The sequence below is a fragment of the Balearica regulorum genome, chromosome 2, assembly GCF_011004875.1.
Source record: "Balearica regulorum gibbericeps isolate bBalReg1 chromosome 2, bBalReg1.pri, whole genome shotgun sequence".
In the NCBI taxonomy this organism is placed as follows: Eukaryota; Metazoa; Chordata; class Aves; order Gruiformes; family Gruidae; genus Balearica; species Balearica regulorum.
The window spans coordinates 8,755,901-8,778,575 of NC_046185.1; the positions used below are offsets into that span (position 1 = coordinate 8,755,901).

The 22,675-nt window shown below is 43.4% G+C and overlaps 1 protein-coding gene across 1 annotated transcript in view; it reads left to right on the top strand.

Moving 5' to 3' along the window:
* ST3GAL1 (ST3 beta-galactoside alpha-2,3-sialyltransferase 1) overlaps positions 1 to 19,184 on the top strand; it is an 80,838-nt gene extending 61,654 nt beyond the window's left edge. The window contains exons 4-8 of the mRNA XM_075743269.1: positions 2,300 to 2,496; positions 5,721 to 5,900; positions 10,599 to 10,644; positions 13,739 to 13,858; positions 15,668 to 19,184. Coding sequence (XP_075599384.1) covers positions 2,300 to 2,496; positions 5,721 to 5,900; positions 10,599 to 10,644; positions 13,739 to 13,858; positions 15,668 to 15,841 — 717 coding nt within the window. The 3' untranslated portion in view covers positions 15,842 to 19,184. The remainder of the gene's footprint in view (positions 1 to 2,299; positions 2,497 to 5,720; positions 5,901 to 10,598; positions 10,645 to 13,738; positions 13,859 to 15,667) is intronic.
* Positions 19,185 to 22,675: the final 3,491 nt, after the last annotated feature.

Below are 22,675 nucleotides of genomic sequence, written 5' to 3' on the forward strand. Positions count from 1 at the left end.
AAGATGGATGTCTTATTGTATGAATGTTCAGCATGCAGGGCAGTAAGGTCATCATCCTATTTAAGGTCTTTGAAGGAATCTCTAATGTAAGTAATAATCTCTGCTGTGGAAATTGTGTACAACCGAGGGATTGTAGGACAGTGGTGTCCTGGTCTCTGGCTGGTGTTGGTGCCAATGTTTTAGCTTGGTTGCAATGGAGTTACTCGAGACTGATAGCAGCACAACAGAAAGAAAAGGCAGATCCCTGTTCAGTGTAAATGGAGGTGCCTATCCATGATAACGTTTCTTATCATTTTAATGCATCAAACAGAAGTCAATACTCCAGTCCCTTTAAGTATGCCTTCATTCTGGCTATTTTAACTTAAGAGGGCTCAAGTGCTTAGGATATTCTGAAAATTACCATCTTCATCTGAATTTTCTCAGGTAAAATAAGTTTCAGAATAGATTTTGGGTTTGTTTGGATTTCCCTCTCCCCCCCTCCCCGCCCCCCCCCAGCCGAATAACTATGTTCTTAAAGTATTTTGGTGCACGTTTGGTGGTTTTCCCTTTCATTTGATAAAGACAGTTAATGTCAGTTAACCTATACAGAGAGAGGGTATACATGGGTGTATGCACATAGGTGTTCAAATAATTCAAATTAATTTCCTTTTTTAAAAAAAAAGTTTGATTTCTCAAAAGTTTGATTATACACCTGATCCTACACTCTATGATATCTATTAAAAGTCTTCATTTATTTTGAAGGCTGCAGACTTTCTAACATTAAATCTTTTTCATAAACTCAGAGTTTTAAAAACAGGTTAGATCGGATTCATAACTAATATACCAGAGTTTAAATATGTGAACATGTGTTTGTAGCATCACACACAAATTTAGAAGATAACATTTTGCACTTTGAGCCATCCACTGAATAGTGACATACGCAGTAATAATGACAGTGCTTGTTTGAGCATCCTAATTACCTCACATCCTAATCACCTTGTCCATATCTGAGTATATAGGCTAGCAAGGATTAGCAGTAAGATTAAGTCTTTGTATGCAACATTTCTTTGTCATCTTTGTTTCAAGTCCTTGGCCCCGCTGTTGTCTTGTAGCTCTGAGCTCCACGGGCTTATTGTTCAATTCAGTGCAAATAAGGTTGCTTTACCTAGGTCTGCAAAGAGACAGCACAAAATTTAAACAAAAATTACAGTGATACATCTGTGTGTGTGTTTGAGTGTGGAGAGAGAGAGAGATAGCAGGACAAATGAACAGTTCCTGGTGCAGTCAAGGGAAATGCATCAGTAACTAAAGCCAGATTACCTCAGGCCATTGCTGGGAGTTGTGGGAAAAGGTGTTTCTCCTCCCTCCCTCCCTCCCTGTGTCTCCTTGCCCTGGGCTGGCAGGGCAAGGGCAGAGCCTTTTGGCAGATTTTGTGTTAGAAGTCATACTCCTTTTGTGAACTTGCAAGCAAGCGGCACCAAAAGGGTGGGCAATGCTTTTTGTGAGCCTGCCAGCACTCCCAACCTCTTTAGTAACCCTCAGAGAGCAGAACTCCAGAAAGGGAGTGTCTCGCCATCACCTGCCCTGCACCTTGCCTGTACCTTCCAATCCAGCCATTGTTTCCACCATGCACCACAGAGCTGCTACAAAAGAGTTTCCCTCCATGGCAACAGACACAATGACCAAGGTCCGGGTGGTTTTCTTCATCCTGGAGCATTTTTTAGATGGATTTACATCTCCAGCCCTCAGGGCTAACTCTACCGTAGTTTCCTGTGCACTAGCAGCTGGTTCCTCCACACTCCAGAAAAGCAGCAATGAGATCTCCCACTTCCAGTTCTGGCATATGCCAAAATTTGTGGAAGGGATGTTGGCCACATCTGCGTTCCATCAGATTCTCTCCTTCCTAGGAGGTTTTAAAAAAAATCGTATGCATGTCCTAAGAGAAGATATCTGGCCCAAGGTGGGATTAGGCTTACAGACACCAGAGGAACATTTATCCTGCTAGAGTCAGCCTTGGGGAGAACATACGATCTGTTCCACTGTGGCTAGATAGACTGAGGAGGTAAGGGAATCTGAGAAAAAGGAAGGGAAAAGGGGAACCAAGTTAAAAAAGTTAATGAGAAGGGATTTTCCACTTTTTTTTTTTTTTTTTCTGTCTTCACACTTCTGCTCCCAACCCGAAGCCTTGCAATGCGTGCTGCAGGAGACAGTGTCTGCAGGTAGATGCAAGAATGGTCTTTGAGAAGACATTTGAAGCTACATCTTGCTCACAGACAAGCTAGCTATATCAGTAACCTGGGGTGATTTTTCTCTCTAACAGAAATTGCAAGGAGAGAAAATGCCGAAGAATATTAATGCTACTCTCAAGGAATTGTTTGAGATCATTCCCGGGGATGGGGATCCACTGCAGGAGCGAGGCACTTACACGTGCAGACGGTGCGCCGTCGTGGGCAACTCTGGGAACCTTCTGCAGTCTCAGTATGGCCAAGATATTGACTCCCATGACTTTGTACTCAGGTGAGTAGGCACTACCTTGGCTCCAGACATCTCTGTTGTTTAAGATCCATAGGTATTTTGGGGGACAAGTGAGTAAACAAGATTTCAGGGGCTATTTGGTGAAATCTGGTACTTAGGTCAAAACTAAGTTCCTGGGATATCAACTATGTGCATTGGAGGTACAACCTCATGTTTGAGCTTGGAAAAATAAAATAAATTAATAGGTGTTGATACTGTAGCTTGTTCTGCACCATCCATAATTGCTTGTGTTAAAAAATATCCCTGAAAAAAACTGTAGTTTTGAGTAAAAGTTATTTCTGCAGCTCACTCACAAGTGATCTTTTACACACTTAATTGATGACTGTATCAGATTTGACTTACTTGCACCGGTTCATGCTTAAGCAACAGTGGGGTGGGAAAGCCAAAGTCACTTTGCAATGGACAGGAGACAACTGGTTGGCTGCAGCTACTTTCTGAAGGGTCGCATCACCTCTTCCTTTCAAGGCAAGTTCCTGCTGGCTATTTTGTCCCACTGAAACACCAGCAGGAACTAGGTAAGCTAATCACCCAGAGTGCAGCCAAGATATCTGGGCTGACTAAATTCATCTGTAATGCATTGTCCGGCTTTCATACTGCAGGTGCCAGTACAGCACAATTTGAGGAGCAATGCAGGGCAGGTCAGAGGGATTGCTGTTGGAAGTACCACATGTGGGATTATACTCTCAGAAACAACATAACCTTTGGTGGGAAGCTGTGCACTGAAGTCAAGACTGAATCAGCAGCAGATGAGCACTATTTGAACTGTTAAGCCACCTTAAGCCTCTTAGCCTCCAATGTGGCTTGGACACGCTGTGGAGTCTTTAGATGACATCTAAATGTTCATGATCAATCATTTCAGGAGTTGCTTTGTCAGTTGCATGCCTTGCCCTCTGCCAAAAGTACTTCCCCAAGGGCAGAGCAGCCGACCTGCTCTTCAGATACAAAAAGGGAAGTGAAGAGCCCTCGACATTAGTCCTGCGGGTTGCAAATGTGAGGCAGCTGAGGTGCCTCAAAATGTGAGTTTATGCTTAACTCCGTGTCCCTCACTGGGGAGACAGCCCCGTTCCTGTGTGGACTTTCTTATCTTGCCTGGCTTGCATTCCCAGATTCATGCAGAAAATGCTTTGCTAGATTCAAAGACTATTGGTTTTTTTCAGTAGTAACTAATGAGTAACACAGTCAGATGTGTGTTTCTGCTCTGAGGTCTTACCCTTCACATAGCTGTGCGTCCCTGACAAGGGAGAAACTCTCTATGACTTGGAATTGAACCTTCCAGTCTCAGATTTATATATTAGCAATCTCAAGCCGTATCTGAAGGGATGACACAAGATTTTAGGATTCACCGTAGAAATTTGTGCGGAAAAGGTGACCCCTTTGTGTGTTAATCTAACAAACAAAATCTCTAGTGAACTGATACTCAGTTGCACGTGCTCTGGCAGTACAGCCAAGCGTGGGGAAGAGCCAAGGATTCTGAGGGGACACCTTTCCTTCCAAACACTGTGTTCCAGCCCACTTTTATTTGTTTAATTATCTGCTTTGATGATAGGAGGAAATTCCTGCTCAGTCCTTCCTGCTCAGACTGGGTGTGAGCCCTATCTTCTGCCATGCCACACAGCCAGCCCCACCACGGACGATGGGGAAGGTACACAGACCCGAGGGCAGAGTGTTAGTAAGATAACTGAGATGCTTTGTCCTGACAGAAAGAAAATCCCATATTTTCTACCTGAGACTGAGTAATCTCAAAATAAAACATGGTCTCATGCTTTACTGAGTATTTCTACACAGTATGATGTGGGTCACTGGCAGGGAAGATCTTAGCTCGATAACGAATCCACACAGGCTGGGATAGTCTGCCCACGCTAATATCTTCCTTTGAGGGAGTTAGACGAAACTTAACTAATTCACCTAGGGGAGTAATGCAATAACACAGCCTGGCATAGACTTGATAAACAGATTTTATCTCCCCTGTTATCAGTGACCAGGGCAGCGTGTTGTCTGGTAATGTACGAGGCTCCTCATCACCTCGTCAGCTACATCCTTCCTTGTCCTCCCTGCACTTCTGCTAATTAGACAGGACCTGAGCTAATGTCTCTCAGGAGACTCCAGTGGGTTGCAGAGAACCCCCATTCTGCTCAGACCCAGCTTGGGGGTTTCTCCATGGTGTTGCACAGCACCATGGATTCATGCAAAGTCAGTCAGCTACTTTGGGGATCTCTAATGTGCATTACACTGCACCACAGAAATACGCAAATCTGTATGAGCAGTGAGCTAATGCGTCAGGGAAGGAATTGCTGATGTGTCCCCAATTTACTTCCAGAAGTGAACACAAGCGTAGAGGCGTTTCTGCAGTCCTGAGTTCAGAAACCCCTGCTCTGTTCCCCGATACACCCAACGTAAGGTAGCCCTCTTGGCCAACACGTTTTGACTGAGCCCTGGTGGGCCCTGGGCAGTTCAGGCACTGACCCCAGGGTTACTGAAATCACACCATGTGTGTGCAGACTGACTCTAAGTAAATGTATTGAAGTTGGGGGAGATACTACTAAGTAAATTTTGAGTAAATGAAGTGTCAGCAGTAGGTCCTGGATTTGTCACTGTGGCTTTCGTGCCTTTTCATGGGAGGACATAAGAAATATTTGTTGCTGTTTATCACATATAACATGGTTTGTTACCTTGACCCTGGACGTCCAAATACACCTGTACAGAAGGAGGGATTAAAACTGTGAGAAATCAAGCTGATGGACTTCAGGACAATATTTTTCTCACCTACTGGAGGCTTCAGCTTTAGGATGAAAGGAGATGTGTCCTCATGGCCTTGCTGGTCTTTTGACCAGCTTTCCGCTGACTGTAAAGGGAACCCAGGGATGTGCTCAGAGATACACTTGCTTGGCAGAAACTCCCATTCAGTCTGAGGAATCTCACACTAAAGCTGAGCTTTCATTTACTTTTGATTTATTCACTATGGGTAATGGTCATTTCAGCCTACTTGAGGACCACTACACCCTGTCAAGGCTGTCTGAAGACACAGCACTCTCCTTAGCCATGGGAGCATTTTCCTGCCACCTCCAGCAAATGATTTGGGGAAGAATCACACATATTTGTACCTACCTAATTCCTCTCCCACTTCACAGAATCATAGAATTGTTTTGGTTGGAAAAGACCTTTAAGATCTTCAACTCACTCTCTCACTTCTTACTTTTGGGCTGCAGAATGAACCGTGCCCCCACCACTGGCTACGAATCCGATGTTGGGAGCAAGACCACTCACCACTTCGTTTACCCCGAGAGCTACAAAGAGCTGGCAGAAAATGTGAGCATGATCCTGATCCCCTTCAAAACCCTGGACCTGCGCTGGGTTGTCACCGCTCTCACCACAGGCACCATCAACTTGTGAGTAAGGGCAGCGGTGAGTGGGCAAGCTGAAGGGGTGGGAGCCCCCACATGTTGCTGTAGGACAGAAAAGCCCACACTGGGCAAATCCCCACTTCTGATAAGCCTTTACAGACCCTCTCAGGTCAGGGTTCAGTCCTGAATGCTTGCTTTCTAGGAAAAGCTTAATGTTATGGTGCAGTCTTTGAGATGAAGATCCAGATCCAGCTCTTCACAGCCTCACACAGTGGTCTCAGAGAAATGAAAGGGGGATTTTTTGCTGCTGGAGGCGGCCAGTTTGAGCAGTGGCTTCGTGGGCTTTAGGGCTCATTGCCTCACTTTGGGCTTCTGCTCATCCTTCCTCCTCTCCAGTCCCTTGGAAGTACAGTGGGTGCAGCCAGCATGTCCGTACCCGGGCGTACCCATCAGAAAGCCATCTGCAGAATCCGATGTTTGCTGGGTTATTCATTCGGTGGTGGTCCTAGACACCTGGATTATCCCACTTGAGACACTTAGGTGGCCAAGCGGTCTTCCAACACATATTATCCCACTTGTGGAAGAGGACAAGGAGGCAGAGAGGGACGCGCAGGCTGCTCACAGAAGGCAGTGAGAGCAGAAGCAGACTCGGACACTTAGTCCCTCATCCACAGCATCCTCCCCTGGACAGGTCAGTCAGGAGTTCTGTCTGTCTTTCCTGGAGGAAGGTGATTGAGAGCCATGCAGAGGAGACACTGTTGTTTCATGTGTCATCTGTGTGCCTTATCTTTAATTAATGTTTTACCTGGCAATAAAGTGCCACGCTGGTAGTTTTTCTCCATTTCTTCTTTGTGCTTTTGGAAGTAAATGTTGTCCTGCTTAATACATTTATGGTAGCACTAAAATTAGAAATGTGAACAAAACACGTTTCTTCTGGACGCCTGCTAGCAGATTCTCTCCCTTCCTATAAACTGGCTTTTCATAATCCAGGGAATGAAATACGTGACATTTGTACTGTGTGTGAGGTTATGTGCTGGATGTAAAGCCACAACCTGGTGGGATTGCTTGGTGGTCCCTGCTACACATAGACAGCAACAGCAGATCAGATTACTTTATTCCAGAGAAGCATTTCAAGACATTTCAACTTTTTTCCTAATTTCAGAAGATTAAAAACTTGGAAAAGTATGTCCATATTGACTGGGGATAAGACTTGCTTCACTTTTTTAAGCAAAACTTTTTGATGGGACAACAAAAGGAGTTTTATTTCTTCTTTTCTTTTTCGTTTCTCTTTTTGCAAATGCATTTTAGATTCTTTTCACTTTTTATTAAGATTCTCTGAACTTGTAAAAAAATTTGATTTAGTCTCTTTTTACCTTTTTTGTCACCAGCACTTAGTATATACAGTCATAAGTTGTCTTGAAAAAAATCCATCTTCAGGACACACTTGTAACTTGGAAAAATCATCCCACTTAGAAAACTGGCTAAAAAATATAGCTTTTTTTGCAGGGCTTAGATTATTTTTTTCTTTTAGAAACTAAAAAGATAAAAAAGGTGGAGAACTTCTGCCTATAAGCTAGGATCTGAATCCTATCAGAAGCAATGGAAAGCTCCCAGCTTTGAATGAAGCCCCTTGCTGCATCTTTGCCATGTCCATGCCTGCACTAGGAAGAGGAGCCCATAGAGGGCCAGTTGCTGCCATCATCACCCATCCGTGTTTCCATCACTGTGACTGCTCTGTGCCCAGATTGAAAAGGTTTTAACTACTTTTTGTCGAGTATTTACTTCCAGAAGTGGCAGCAAATAACTTGCAGTGGTAAAGTTGAGTGAGCCCTTAGCCTATCAGGAAGATATAACTAGTTGACTACAAGGCAGTCACAGCATATGAAAGGAAAAACATCTTTGCTTAATAAATTACAGAATATATTATATATTTATAATTAGATTGTATACATGGGCTTGGTAAGGATCTGGTATAAATTAGTGTGTGAGTATTTAACCACATGGAAGAAATACCAGTATTTTAAGATTTTTGCCATACTCAAAGCAGAGAAATTGCACATTTAATAAGCTGGTACTTGCTGAAATAATAAAACCAGAAAATCATAAGAACACAAATCATAATAATATATGTAACATAATTTTAGGCTAGCAGAATAAACCTATAAGCATGCATGAAACACACAGTGTCAGATACAATGTATAAAGAAATTGTTGACTGTACATTTGTAGAAGAGAGAAGGCAGGAAATAACAATATAAACCATCTGAAATTCGGTATTTTAGAAGAGAAGAAATACTCACCTCCTCACCCTGACCCGCATGGCCATCATGCCCTGTGTGCAGGCTGCATAGTATAAACTGAATTTAGGTTAACAAGAACCTAAGTGCATTCATAGTTAAAAATAATAAGCATCCTCTATTGGTTAGAATTTTACACAATGTTTAATTTCCTGTATCCCATTCAAATGAAGTAATAATTTCCTAAGACTCAAAACCTGTGAATTAATCATATTCTCCCCCCAGTAGTATTATTATTCAAGCAATTTTTATGGTTCGAAACAAAAGCCAAACTGCAGATGGCTTTAATATTAGATTGAATTGATAGCTGAATGATTCTCTCAGACATGTCCCATTTGACTGATGGATGTCCCTTTTCAAAGTGGCTCTCTAAGGGCTGAGCATTATTCTAGAAAAAGACAAGAAAAGCCTTCTGGGACGAAAAACCTTCAGCCCTCATCAGTCATATATTTAGCCTAGTTGCCTTAACTTGCCTTCTGCAAGTCTTTTAGGAATCTCCATAGTGAAAAAGCTCCATGTATCTCCGCTTGGTTTGGCAAAGAGCAATGTTCGTATTCCTTAAAATGTTTCACATCTTCCACTTGGGTTAAGGATCCAGTAAATGTCCTGTGCAAAGTGGCCAGTAGTAATGGCAGACTTCACTACAGCCCTGCAAAGTGGCTCGTAGAAGATGTTTTCCAAATTATACGTATTCCACCTGTCGCTATCTTCATCACAGGCTTCACTCTTTGTCCCACTCCTCCGTGGTACTTACTGGGTCACTAACTCCCTGGCTGCTATGCGGCCCATGTTTTACATGATCATAATGGTGTAGGTCTCCATTTGGTCTTAATCAGCACGCCAATACTTTCTGTGCAGTTGCATGCAATTCTGCAGCCAGCTGACAGCAGGACTTGGGTATTGTTTCTGAAAAAATGAAATATCCCATCATAAAAATGGCTAACATGTCATCTGACAAGAGCTACAGTAGTCTCCTGGTTGGATCAGAGCTGTCTGCAAACACTGTCTTGAACATTGCATACTGTTCTTTTCGGTCTTCTACTGTACCTAGCTGGATGTCCCATGAAATATGGCCCCCTTGTTTCCTCCACATCATCTTTTTAGAAAAGATTGGCTGTTTATTTATATAATAATGAGGAGATTTTACCAGCAAAGAAACCCTTTTTGTCTTCATAACCACAAAAAGGATATGGGATCACCAAACCTACTTCTACTGACTTCGCTAATCAAGGTCAGGTGTGGGAAGCAGCTGCCAGGGCAGATTTGCTGAGAGCAGATTAAGAAGTCTGCATGGGTGTCCCTTTCCCCATTAGCATCTTGTGTCACATCTCAGGAGGGCTGGAACCCACCTGTCACCTCTCCCACTGCATCCAGCCCAGAGCAAGGATCACAGGTCAGCGGTGCTCAGAAGTACCTAAGGAGATGACGATGTTGCCAGGTCACCATTGGTTTGGGAAGACTTAGACTAATGTTTCAAAGTGTTGATGGTCCATGGTTCAAAGAGAAATAAATCCTTAATGACAGGAATCCTGTTGTTACCAAAAAATCCAGCAAAAATATTTAGATTGAACTAATGGAAGACTTTGGTGATTTATCACAACCCATCTAAAAAGTATGCAGGGTATATTTTGGGATGTATTCCAATTACAAGGCCAGTTCACCAGAATTTTTTCACTTGAAACAAAATCAGGGAGTTTTCTTTTTACAGTACTCGTGATGAGCTGTGCAATGCTAGCATGCACCGTGCATGAGATATGGGGAAGAAAAGATTTTTTTGTTTTCAAGACATGACTCGTGATTTTAACCCAGTCATAAGGTATGACTTGGAATTTTTATGCTGGGCACTGCAGGAAGCCTTCAGCGTCCCCCTGAGGAGGAGGGGAATAGCTTGCTGGTGAGGGGCTGTGTTCTGGGAGTGCCCGAGTTGCACATAAGCACAGAAATGATGAACTCTACTACCGCCTACTCTGAAAATCATGGAGTAGTTACAAGTATTAGGAGGGGAAAAGTCTCCCCCTGGTGGGAAAAGGTTTCTCAGCCATGAAATTAAACAGGTAGCCCTTCCCATTAGCAAAGTGCAAAGACTGCAACAGTCACAATCCAAGAATTAGAAGTCATGGGCTCCACATAATATTGACTCTACGGTATATTGTCAGCTAAATCTTTGGTGTCCTACTGTCAATAATTAACTTTAAAATTTAATAATGTAATCGCTTCCTATAAACTTGCTTCAGTGACAGCTTAGTTCTTTTCATGCTGTATTATTTAATTGTAGCTTCATTTTCCAACATCTTCTTGAATTTATTACTTTCAAATAATTTGAATTTGATACTGTACATGAAGAATATTCTTTCTTTCTTTCTTTGGAAATACATGAAAATATAAATATGTTGGGCTTTTATTAATCTTGGTCTTGTTTTGTTTTGTTTTTTTTTTCTTTTAACAGCACGTATGTTCCAGTTCCACGGAAAATCAAAGTCAAAAAAGAAAAGGTGAGCAATGCTGGTTTGTGAATTTGTTCTGCTAATCCACTTGTAGGTCTTTTGCCTCTTTGGGAGACTGCAAGAATCCAAGGAACCCCTTGACATTCATACAAACTGCAACCAAAATACACACACTTTACAAGGCTCAGCTAAGCTAAAGGTTGTGTGCCATTCAGGACATAGATCAACCACTAAGTAAGTGAGGTTGGAAAGAAACTGCTCTTGTGACTATGCTATTGCGGTATGGCTGTTCTGAAGGTTGCATTGCTTCCTCTGGTACTGCTCAGGGAGATTTAAGGTGCACCATTGGCCAGTGGTGCTCACGCTCCACAGCAGTTGCTCTGTTCCCACCCGTTGCAGTCATTTGGATGTAACGACACTTTGAGCTGTGGAGAGCCTTTGGAGTTTTTTTAAAATAATTTGACTATTTGAATGCCAGGGATGTTTCTCACTCCCGGGTCAGTTCCTTGTAATAAGGAGCTAAGGGAACTCTGAACAAATAAAGCTGGGCTCAGACCAAGTCCATGCTGGTTTTGTCTCAGGTGTATTAATGCTCTCCCAGGCAATGTTCAAGCCAGGTTTGGAGGATAGCACAGACCAGGGAGTATTCTGTTTTGCACAGGGACAGAACTGAGCAATGTGGACATGATCTGTGCCATGCCACTTCCCTCAAGGCTAACAAAACACCTCTGACCCATTTTATTTCATAGCCCGGAGGTGTAGGAGGCAGGAGGACCTCATTTCTCTGTGAAGGTCGAAGAAAGATGGGCAAACCTGGTGCCCATCCTACAGCAGTCAGAAGAGTGTCCATCCCATGCATACTGACTCATTGCCCAAGTATGCTGAGGTTTAACAGACCTGCCCTACTGCTGGAGGCAGGATTTCCCATGTGACAGGGTGGTTATTCCCATGTCGGACCTTTAGCCACCATGCAAAGACTTCTGTTGTTGTAGTTGCATGGTTTGAGGGCATAACCAAGGCAAACCATGTAGGGAGAGGAAAAATGTTTCTTCTTCTATAGACCTTCCAGCAAAATAAAAGTCTCATTCTCTCAGCCTTTGGAGAGGCTGATTTTTCAAAGCTCAGGCTTTTGATGTCTCAAGGGCTGGTAAAGTAAGACATTAGTCCCATAGCATTAAAATTGCAGATTAAAGCACATATCCTTCATTCAGGAGGCCAGGTTTTGCCAAAGGCTTCAGATGAGACCTTTAACCAGTATCAGTTTATATCCCTGTGCTTCAAAGCGAGGACCTCTAGGGGTATTAAATAATCACTTGGCTCATCCCTACCTGTTGTGAGGAACACAATAACTTCTGCAAAACCCTTGTGAGATGCACTACCGCAGGGTGTTAAGCTCACATCACACTTGAGCAGCACCAGCCCAGGGTACGGCTGTTGATAGAGAGGAGAGATGAGAAGCTTGTAGTTCTTCCCACATCTTGCAATGCAAAACACCCTGTGAGAAGCGATTACACACAGATACAATATCAGCAATTAGCCTCTGACTTTGTAAAAGGAAAAGCCCTGCAGCTACCCAGATAGCACTGAAACGCTGTCACTCTAATTACAAACGCAGCACGGAGGGAAAAGCCTCTCCGCCTGATTCAGGGAAGGGGGTTGAAACCAAGGGCTCCCACCAGTCCTTGGATTTACTGCACAGTCAGGTCTGATCTGAAGTGCTCTGTCTCCATTAGATGGCCTAATAAATTCCCCAGGAGATAACCAAGTGCAATTTATGTCTGGTGGAAAAAAAAAAAAAAAAAAAGCAGCATATGAAAATAGCAAGTTTGGTAAATAGGAGAAATACAGCTGACACAACCTGATAGGCTTCCTGATGGATTACACCCGACCCCTGGTTTCCTGAGATCTGTACCTATAGACATTCCAAGATACGGTTGGCATATTGTGCAGAAGATAGAGTTGCTCCTACCTTTCCACGCAAATTACGGTTGGACTTGATGATCTTCAGGGTCTTTTCCAGCCTAAGTGATTCTATGATTCTATGAAATCTGGCATGGCACCTTGGCTTGCCTTGCTCAGGCCTCCAACTCCCCAGAGCTCACCTGCCTTACAGCAGGACACTGCAGGGCGAGGTGAATGTCTGATTTTCTTCTCACTTGTGCAGCCCCAAGGAGAAGGACTTGGGGTTATTGATTGATGAGAAGCTCAACATGAGCCGGCAGTGTGCGCTTGCAGCCCAGAAAGCCAACCGTGTCCTGGGCTGCATCAAAAGAGGTGTGACCAGCAGGTCGAGGGAGGTGATCCTGCCCCTCTACTCCGCTCTTGTGAGACCCCACCTGGAGTACTGCGTCCAGCTCTGGGGGCCCCAGTACAGGAGAGACATGGAGCTGTTGGAGAGAGTCCAGAGGAGGCCACGAAGCTGATCAGAGGGCTGGAGCACCTCTCCTATGAGGACAGGCTGAGAGAGTTGGGATTGTTCAGCCTGGGGAAAAGGCAGCTCTAGGGAGATCTAATTGCGGCTTACCAGTACCTGAAGGGGCCTACAGGAAAGATGGTGAGGGACTGTTTATCAGGGAGTGTAGTGACAGGACAAGGGGTAATGGGTTTAAGCTGAAGGAGGGTCCATTTAGATTAGATGTTAGAAAGAAATTGTTCACTGTGAGGGTGGTGAGGCACTGGAACAGGTGGCCCAGAGAAGCTGTGGATGCCCCATCCCTGGAAGTGTTTAAGGCTGGATGGGGCTTTGGGCAACATGGTCTAGTGGAGGGTGTCCCTGCCGCAGCAGGGGGGTTGGAACTAGATGATCTTTAAGGTCCCTTCCAACCCAAACCGTTCGATGATTCTATGATTCTTTGATTTCATATGCATTGGTTTCAGTAGGAATCACCCAGGATTTACATTAGTGGAAGCAGATGGGGTATCAAGACAAAGGAAGGAATATTCATGTGTAGTTGCACATGGGAAGTACTTTTGAATGCACTTAACTATGGAGCTTTATTTTCCCCTTTCACCTGCCCTAGGGAATAACTATTATTCCTTTCTCCCCTACTCCCCTACCCCAGTGTCCTTGAGGGATAACATGTTACTGATTTTTTTTCCCAGGGTATTTTACTAATGAGTCTTTCTCTCCAATTTTGCCTAGATCCTGGTTTATAATCCAGCTTTTATGAAATACGTCTATGAAAACTGGCTCCAGAATCATGGGAGATACCCCTCCACAGGCCTTCTGACTTTGATATTTGCACTCCATGTATGCGATGAGGTAAAGTCTGGTTGTGTTTGCATATATGGCTAAAAAATCAGAATGTTTCACACTGAAGTGTCAGGAACATGCCCTGGCCACTCAGCCTTTATTTTCCCCCTTCCATCTTCTCTGACATTTGCTTCTTCAAAGAGATACAGAGTCATCAGTAACTTGGAGATATGCTCAACTGACAGTGACAGACCTTTTTTTTAATGTCAGCAAGTGGTAGGGTTTAAGATGCATTCCAGGGGAATATAATTAAACATAAAGAGTGGGATTCCACTTGGTATCAAAAGACATCTAAATATGGATGGTGTCTGTGCCCATCTTGTTAGTGGAAGTCCCAATTACATTTTATCTCACTGTTAAGGCACCAAGAGACATTGGTGTTGCCCTGAGCATGCCCTCTGCCTCCAGCTGCCAGGCCAGAAAAGTACAGATCTCTTGACTTTGTGTGACATCTGCCTGCCTTGAGTCAATGTATTGAGTACTCAAGGACATCTCAAATGGCACTTATGTTTGAGCAAAGGCATTGAGTGTAATCAGTGGAGACAAGAGAGGAGCAGATCCAGGGACTGTGCTGCCTGAATTGGCACTGAGTGTAATGGATACTCACACACCTCCATTTGGATATCTAAGTCTTAAACATAATCCCACCTGAATAACTTCGATGACCAGCTTTTACATAGCTAATTTGGGGAATGCACATGGTCTGTTTTCAAACCCAAGCTTGTGGGTTTATACAGTTGGTTATGGTAAATGTCTCTGCTCCAGCAGTTACTTGAGGAAATTCCCTGACTTGAGTGATGTGAGGTGCTCCTAGGTGACTGGAGACTTCACTAGTTAGTGTAAGGCCGGGTCAGCTCTACAAAATCCTGCAAACGTGGGCTTGTCAGCATGGGGGATAAAAATCACTATGCTGGCAAAATCCCTGTCCTGGCCACAGATCTGCTGATGAAAGAGACCTTTTGTTACCTAGGCCTGTGTTGCCTGGAGAGGTGATGGAAATACTCCTAATGATGCTGGCAGAAACTGTACCATAGTGACGGCAGATAGGATGGGTGGCTTGGGTGGAGCTTGCTTTCTGGTAAGCAGGCAATGAGCAAGGCTCTGACGTTACCAAAAATAACTTAAAACCAGCTCGTATTTGGGTAGGTACAGGTGTGGGTGGGTTAGGGCGCTTGTTTTTTGGGCTATGACCAAATCAAACCCAGCCATATTGCCACACAGTTTAAATAAATCAACTGTGATGTTGATTTACCACCAGAGGAGACAGACCCAGCCATCGATGAATGAGCCTTTGGGGGAGGAAAGGCCATAGGCATATACACAGACAACGAAGATAATGTCCCTTTGCTTCTGAAGTGACTGCAAATGTTATATAATTAAGCATATAAGTGGAGGTTGACATGGGTCATCATTTGGAAGACTAGGAGCAAAACTAAAATTTTTCCACTCTTTATGGCCTTAATCAGCTAAAGAAGAGGTTTCCATCCCAAGCCACTGACATCCTGAGGTCAAACATCATGCTTAGGAGACAGGAATGTGTTTTTCATATTGCTAAACAAGAATTCATGGATAGAAATTTCCTTTTCTGTCTGAGTTCAGGTATGGTGGTGGTCTCAGCATGGCTTAGGATGTAATGTCCCTTGAGTAGGCCTTGGGCCGTTATTCTGTGGTTGCATCGTCTCATGCAGCAGAATAGCTTGACACACCACTGAGGCTACTGCCTATAGATAAACTGAGAATCAAGAGAGTTTCCTCAACATCTCACATGAAGACCAATTGCTTTCCAGGACATAACACTAGCTCTCTCTTACTTCCTAGGTAAATGTCTATGGTTTTGGAGCAAACAGCAAAGGACACTGGCATCACTACTGGGAAAACAACGCTTCAGCTGGGGCTTTCCGGAAGACGGGTGTTCATGATGGGGATTTTGAGTTCAATGTATCTTTGACTCTTGCCTCCATTGAAAAAATAAATTTTTTCAAGGGCAGATGACCCTGGCCGCGGGGAGAAGTGGGGCTGCAATTTCCAACATGCAGCAGAACAAAGCTCAGTGAAGATGATCTGGGCGCCAGCCAGGTTTGAATGCGTGAATCTGCAGTGGATTCGGAGCGTCTTACTGCTGCAATGCTCAACCGCAGGGAGCTCGGCCAAGGACCGGCTTCCATGCTGCACGTGATTTCCTATCTACAGATAGCTGGGAACTACCAATCAGTTGTGGGAATAAATGAATCTCTGCTTAGGCTCTACGGCTTGATTCTTGAGTTTCTGATGAAAGATCTGCCTGTTGCAATTAGGGGAAACCTGGGCACAGGAACTGCTGTTTGCGTGTCCATTCTTTCCTCGAATAAGGCTGGAGATCCTCGAAGAAGAGTGAAAACAACTTCTGGGACTTGAGACCCATTAGGGCAGCTGTGAACATCATAGTAAGGATTACCTCAAAGAAATGAATTCACTTCTGCTGTTGATCTTCTGTTTCTTCTGTTCCCTCTATTACTTCTGATTTCATGCTATATTAAGGAAAAACATGATGATGTTGCCTGGAGTAGTAAATATTTCAACCATTGTCTCATTCTGCATTGATAGTGTCTAGAAAATATGGATCAAATCATCTCTGATCATATATTATTTAATATTGCTTCCTATACAGCCGTAATGAGAGAGAAAACAATACTGAAAACTCCAGCAAAAACATGGCCTTTTTAGCCACTTGTTTGTTTGTGTTGTTTGGTTATATATGATTTTTTTTTTGTTGTTTTTGGGTGGAAAATACTCTATAATGCTCATTTTTATTTAATCAGTTTACTGTTGGAAAGTGGACTTTTTTCTTTCAGTCATTTATATGTGCCTTTTATAATTGTGCAACAGATGTGATTTTTTTTTAAGATGATAAACCCTAAATTAAACTTTTTTATAAAAGGGGGAAAAATTAGCCAAAGTTTAGCCTCCATGTGGTATACTTTTGTAGTCAAAACCAATAACAACAGTTCCTATATTGTATTTGAGCAAACACAAACAAGACATTTTTAAAGGTAACTTTTACCCTTTTTTATGGGAAAATATCCAAAAGTTCCAAGGAAACTTTTCTTTTTATTTTTTTACAAATTAAGAAACTGATATCTCTTTACAACGTCTCTATTTGAAATGGAAGAAATACCGTGGGTTGGGATATTAGCTAGTAATACAATAGGAATCTTTTGCCCTGTAGCAGCATCTACAAGGACACAATCTACGCAAGCTGATCCTATAGTGTAAGCCAGACTTCAAAATTATGTGCATCTCTGGAGGAATGAGTGTGTTAATGTCAGTACCTCTAGGCAGTGAGAGGAGAAGTGACAGTGGAGATTTTATATCCACAGATTTTTGCTGGAATCAACGCATTTAATCCTCAAGGACAGATAAAGTATGAATCCAAGAACAAAGTTCAGGTAGTGAAGAATGGAGAATAGTGGTTTTTTTCTTCCCGATATCATGAAAACATGGATTATTGACCCATTTTCAGCTCTGGTGAAGCCAATGGAGTTCTAGTCACAGACTTCAAGGGACTTTAGATCAGGCTTGAAAAAAAAGGCATATTTCATTTTTAATGTATTGCGATGGTTGGGGTTTGTGACAATTTAGAAATCATCATTAAATTACTCCTCTTTCATGCACCAGTTGTGGCAGCATGTCCAAGCAGATAAGCATTTGAGCTCAGAGAAAGCCTAGCCCTTCGACCAACAATGTGCTTCAGTCCAAGATTTATCCCTTTGTCTTTCCGTGCCAGTTGTTAACAGTGAGCTCCCTTCCAAGGCAGCGATTCACGGCACAATGGCACGGTCAAGTGGAATATCCCTATTTTGGGCCACAACACCGCTCGCCAACATGGACTGCTTTTCCCACATGAGTATTATGGGACGACTTGCAGCATACAAAGAGCTGAGGATACCCAACGTCTGCGCAGGGAACTGAGCTCCCTTTGCTGTACACATGTGCCCCTTCAGTTTAGCAATATGGAAAGGGCTGGATTTTCAAATCCTCACGCTGAGACCTGTTCACGATCCTCATGTCAAGAAGCCCTTTCCCAGCATGGTGGCCAGCAAAACTCACCTGCAGCAAATGCAATGTCCTTTGTAAAAGAATGAAACATTTCTACCTGAACCATGTTTGTTTGTTTGTTTTAAGCATTCCCACTGTTTAAATTGTTGTTAATCAATATGCTTCTGGTGAGATGTCACAGTAATACAAGCAAAGCAACTTTAAGAGGAAAAAGCCTCCATGGAAGACCTCAGTGGTATCTTCACCCTGTGACTAGATTTTGGAGATACTTTTTTCATCATGAGCTTCAAATATTTATTTTTTTTTTTTCCTCATGGACAAATATCAGTAATTCAGAAACATTTTATTGCTGTTCCAGTCAATTTTAGAAAGACTTGGAAGAGAATTTGTGGCGGTTTGGTACCCAAATCCCATTGATTTTTATTTTTTTTTAAATCAAGGGTGTCAGCTTAGGATCAAAGACAATGGTAAAAAAAAATAGCTATCTTCCATCCTGTGTTGATCTGAAAGTTTCCTTTTGCTGTCCAAATTAAAATTTCCAATTTTCCCTTGAATATTCTGCATCTGACATATGAAGCATCGTGGCTTATACTATTGTGGATAGATTTAGCGCCTTCATCGTGGAACAAGCTGCAATTCCCATTTAATTTTCTTGCCGACAGCAAGCAGTAAATGTGTACCACTGATGTCCATTTTTCAGTGTGAGGAGAACGGAGAGTGGACATTGCCAGCTGTTAGGATGAGGGATAGCCTGTGCCATCACATTTCTATTCCAGGGGAACTTTTTCTAGAGTCCTTTAGGCAACTGACTGTTGTCGTGTTAGATCTTTGGCACAGTTTCTGCACAATTTTGCTGCTCATTCAAATACCTTCAGAATAAGGAGATATCAACAGATGATGTTAAAAGGGAAGAATTAATTCCCACTGCCAATGTTGAAGACTGTCTGTGTTCCTGCTAGAAACTTTCTGGGTCTGTTTTATTTAAACGGATAACAAAGGAAAACATTTAGCAACACGTCAAGGCTTCAAACCTTTGGACTGTATTTGCCACCACTGTAAAGTCTCTGAAGCACTCCTTGAGTGTGTGTTAATGTTTTTTTACCAAAGCCAAATCTCTTGAGCACTTTTTTCTCCCATAACCAGTTCTTTTCCTATTTTTCTTTGACTACATGATCAATTATGATAATTTTTTTTTCTCTGATGGTGGGGAGTTACACTCAATCATTCTCTGACATTTTATTTATTTAATTTTTCAGTATGATATGAATCAAAATAAATTTTTTATTGCAATCAAATCAAAGCTGTTTCTGTGCACACTTCTTCTACTTCCCAGAATATTTCCATTGGGTCCCAGAACCTTCTCTGTCACATAACAGTGTAATGAACGCTTATTCCACTTCCCTCCTACCCATCCCTCAGGTGACATCGATGTGCTTCAGGCTGCTGGAAAGCTTGTGGTCATAGGCATCACACTACTCAGCTTATGGCAGCTCTAGACCTTTCTGGAGAACAAACTCAAACTTTATATACCTGTGGTCTCCACGTGGATATATTCTGTATTTAGGTTACATATAAGCAAAATTAAGGTAGACTCAGAAATCAGTGACTTGAGAAGAGATTTGATTTACCTGTTCACTGGGGCTGACAGACCTGGCTCCATCCATAGGAGAGATGCTGAGGAGCCACCCCAGGTCCCTATTTTAAATGCCTAATTTATCTGCTATGATCACAGAAGCACTGTACTCATGGATGGCTGTCCATTAGAAGAACCCAGTCCAGGAGATGGACATCTTTGGTGTTACAGACCCAGCCCTCAGTGGGTGCTGGTGTCAGCAGGTGTCACTTCAGCATGCCACACTGCCTCATCTGTGTGACCATGGCTTTACTTGGGGACACTCCACCTTAACTACTTCTTGTGAACTTCATAAGCTGCTCGGTTTCCTTATGCATCATTTCCATTCGTTATTTAAGGGAGTGAGTGGGGTACACAGACTAGCAAGGATGCAAATTGCCCATTGAAATGCAACCAACCTGGTTGCTTAGTGGTAGGAGCTCAAGAAGTTATCACAGGGCAGCTCAGGAAGCTCCTGTTCAGTTATAGGCAAAGGCCTGATGGTCACAGTAAGAACTGCTCTCCAGTGGAACCTTCAGAAGACCAAGCTCTCAGGAGTTGCTTCATACTTTGCTTTTCAACCTAGGCTCTAAACAAGCTGCATCACTGAGATATTAACTACCACTAATGGATACAGCCCGGCCAACATCACACTTGTTGAAAATGAGTGGGAAGTGGAGGCACAGGAGTCTGAAGAGCTATCCCAGTCACTTCAGGTTCCCAAACCTGGTTTCTGCCCAGAGCTTCTATAACCAGGCTGGTCACAGGGTTGTTCCAAAGAGAGAAAGTAGGAGTGCTAACCTAGGATGGATACGGAACTGAACTGTGCTTCACAGTGGCTCTGTACCTTCAGACTTGTCACTGTGCAGAGGAGGTGCAAAGCATTTGATCCTCTGTCATCCTCAGCAAAGCAAAAGAATACTGGGGAACAGCTCGGTCTTGAAAATCATTTTGCTTCATGTCCACTCACAAGAAGCACACTGAAATGCAGCTTCCAGGTTTGAAATTATTTTGTCAGCAAAGTAATTTGCATAGAATCACAATCTGAAGACCCCCTGAGATCAGTAAGACATGCAGCAGCGACAACAGCAACATCCAGACAGATGGACCGACCACAGGAGTTGGACAAAGGACTTTGCTTATACCATCAAATGAAGAAAGAAAGTACCCATAGGGGAACAATATGGCTGCAATTCATGGCATGGGTTCTTCTGATGGCTCACATTCAGCATAGCAATTAAACCCAACAGATGAAAAGGCAAGGTAGTCCCTTGCCACCTCTAAAATCTCTGTTTTCACTCGTCTTTCCTACAGACTTTCAGGGAAGAGATGTCATTACATTTAGTTATCTTCAGGCAATGTGAAATAAAATGTGGTTCACACAGTGAAAAGTTCTTCAAGGTTAGGTACTTCTGTGCAAAGGTAAATCTCTGTGTGTTCAGTTTCATTTTCTCCTATAGGAAATGTAGCAAGCTGCTTTACTCTTTAGTTTCTACAGTAACTTTTGGCTGCTAGAATATGAATACAGCTATAGGGGATTTTGGCCAGACCTGTGACATGAACACTCCTACTAAGACATGACATTTCCCAGAATAGTAACTTTTTCCACATATTCGGAGACTCCAGTGTTACACACCATGCCAATAGTTGCACTACCAGCTGCCTCCCTGGCCACCGAGACACTAAATCAGTAACGAAAGCATCCTGGCTTATACCACTAACGCTGCATCCTGCCTTCCTCCAAGGATGCCTCCAAATAAAGTGTTACGTCGAGGAGCCCCTTACAGCAGTTTCTCCCCATGTGGATTGTAGTGTTCCCCTCCTTGCTTTTCTGGGGTTGGGCCCTGTCATGGTTTTACCCCAGCCGGCAGCTGAGCACCACGCAGCCGCTCGTTCACTCCCTCCCCATTGGGATGGGGGAGAGAATTGGAAAAGTTAAAGTGAGAAAACTCGTGGGTTGAGATAAAGACAGTTTAATAGGTAAAGCAAAAGCCGCGCGCACAAGCAAAGCAAGACAAGGAATTCATTCACCACTTCCCATGGGCAGGCAGGTGTTCAGCCATCTCCAGGAAACCAGGGCTCCGTCACGCGTAACGGTTACTTGGGAAGACAAACGCCATCACTCCGAACGCTGCCGCCCCCCGCCCCCTCTTCCCCCAAGCTCCTTATAAACTGAGCATCATGTCATATAGTATGGAATATCCCTTTGGTCAGTTTGGGTCACCTGTCCTGTCTGTGTCTCCTCCCAACTTCTTGTGCACCCCCAGCCATCCCGCTGGCAGGGCAGTGCAAGAAGCAGAAAAGGCCTTGGCCCCACGTAAACACTGCTCAACAATAGGTCCATAGAACAAAAACATCTCTATATTATCAATGCTGTCTCCAGCACAAATCCAAAATGTATCCCCACACTAGCTGCTATGAAGAAAAATCAATCTTCTCAGCTGAAACCAGGACAGCCCCAAAGAGCTGTCACCATCCAGGAGAGCTGCACATTGCTCCCCCAGCCCCACCCCAAACCCGCAGACTGACTGGCCATACTTGAGCTGTGCTTTGAAGCATGTCCAGTTTGCAGCTACCTCACATGTTCATCCTGCACACATGCCTGGTGGGTTTCATATGGTAGAAAATAATGCAAAGAGTGATTTCCACTCCTATTTCTCCTTTGTATAACACATCCTCATGTTCAGATTTCAGACAGTGGGTATTTGTGAGCAAGATCCCGAAGATGCTGATGAGGCATCAAGCTTCTGCCTGCAGCAGTGGAGTCACAGGCACAGTCATGGAAGCAACTGCTGACCAATGGTTCATCTCTGGAGACATCAGAGAGTTGTCTGTGGGAAGAAGTTCTGCAAGGTGACAGGCTCTGTCATTAGAGGGTTTGATTTCAACAGGTAGATAACAAAATATAAATAAACAGAATCATAGAATGGTTTGGGTTGGAAGGGACCTCAAAGATTATTTAGTTCCAATCCCCCTGCTACGGGCAGGGACACCCTCCACTAGACCAGGTTGCCCAAAGCCCCATCCAACCTGGCCTTGAACACTTCCAGGGACTGGGACCCTACAACCTCTCTGGGCAACCTGTTCCAGTGCCTCACCACTCTAACAGTAAAGAATTTCTTTCTAACATCTAATCTATATGGACCCTCCTTCAGCTTAAACCCATTACCCCTTGTCCT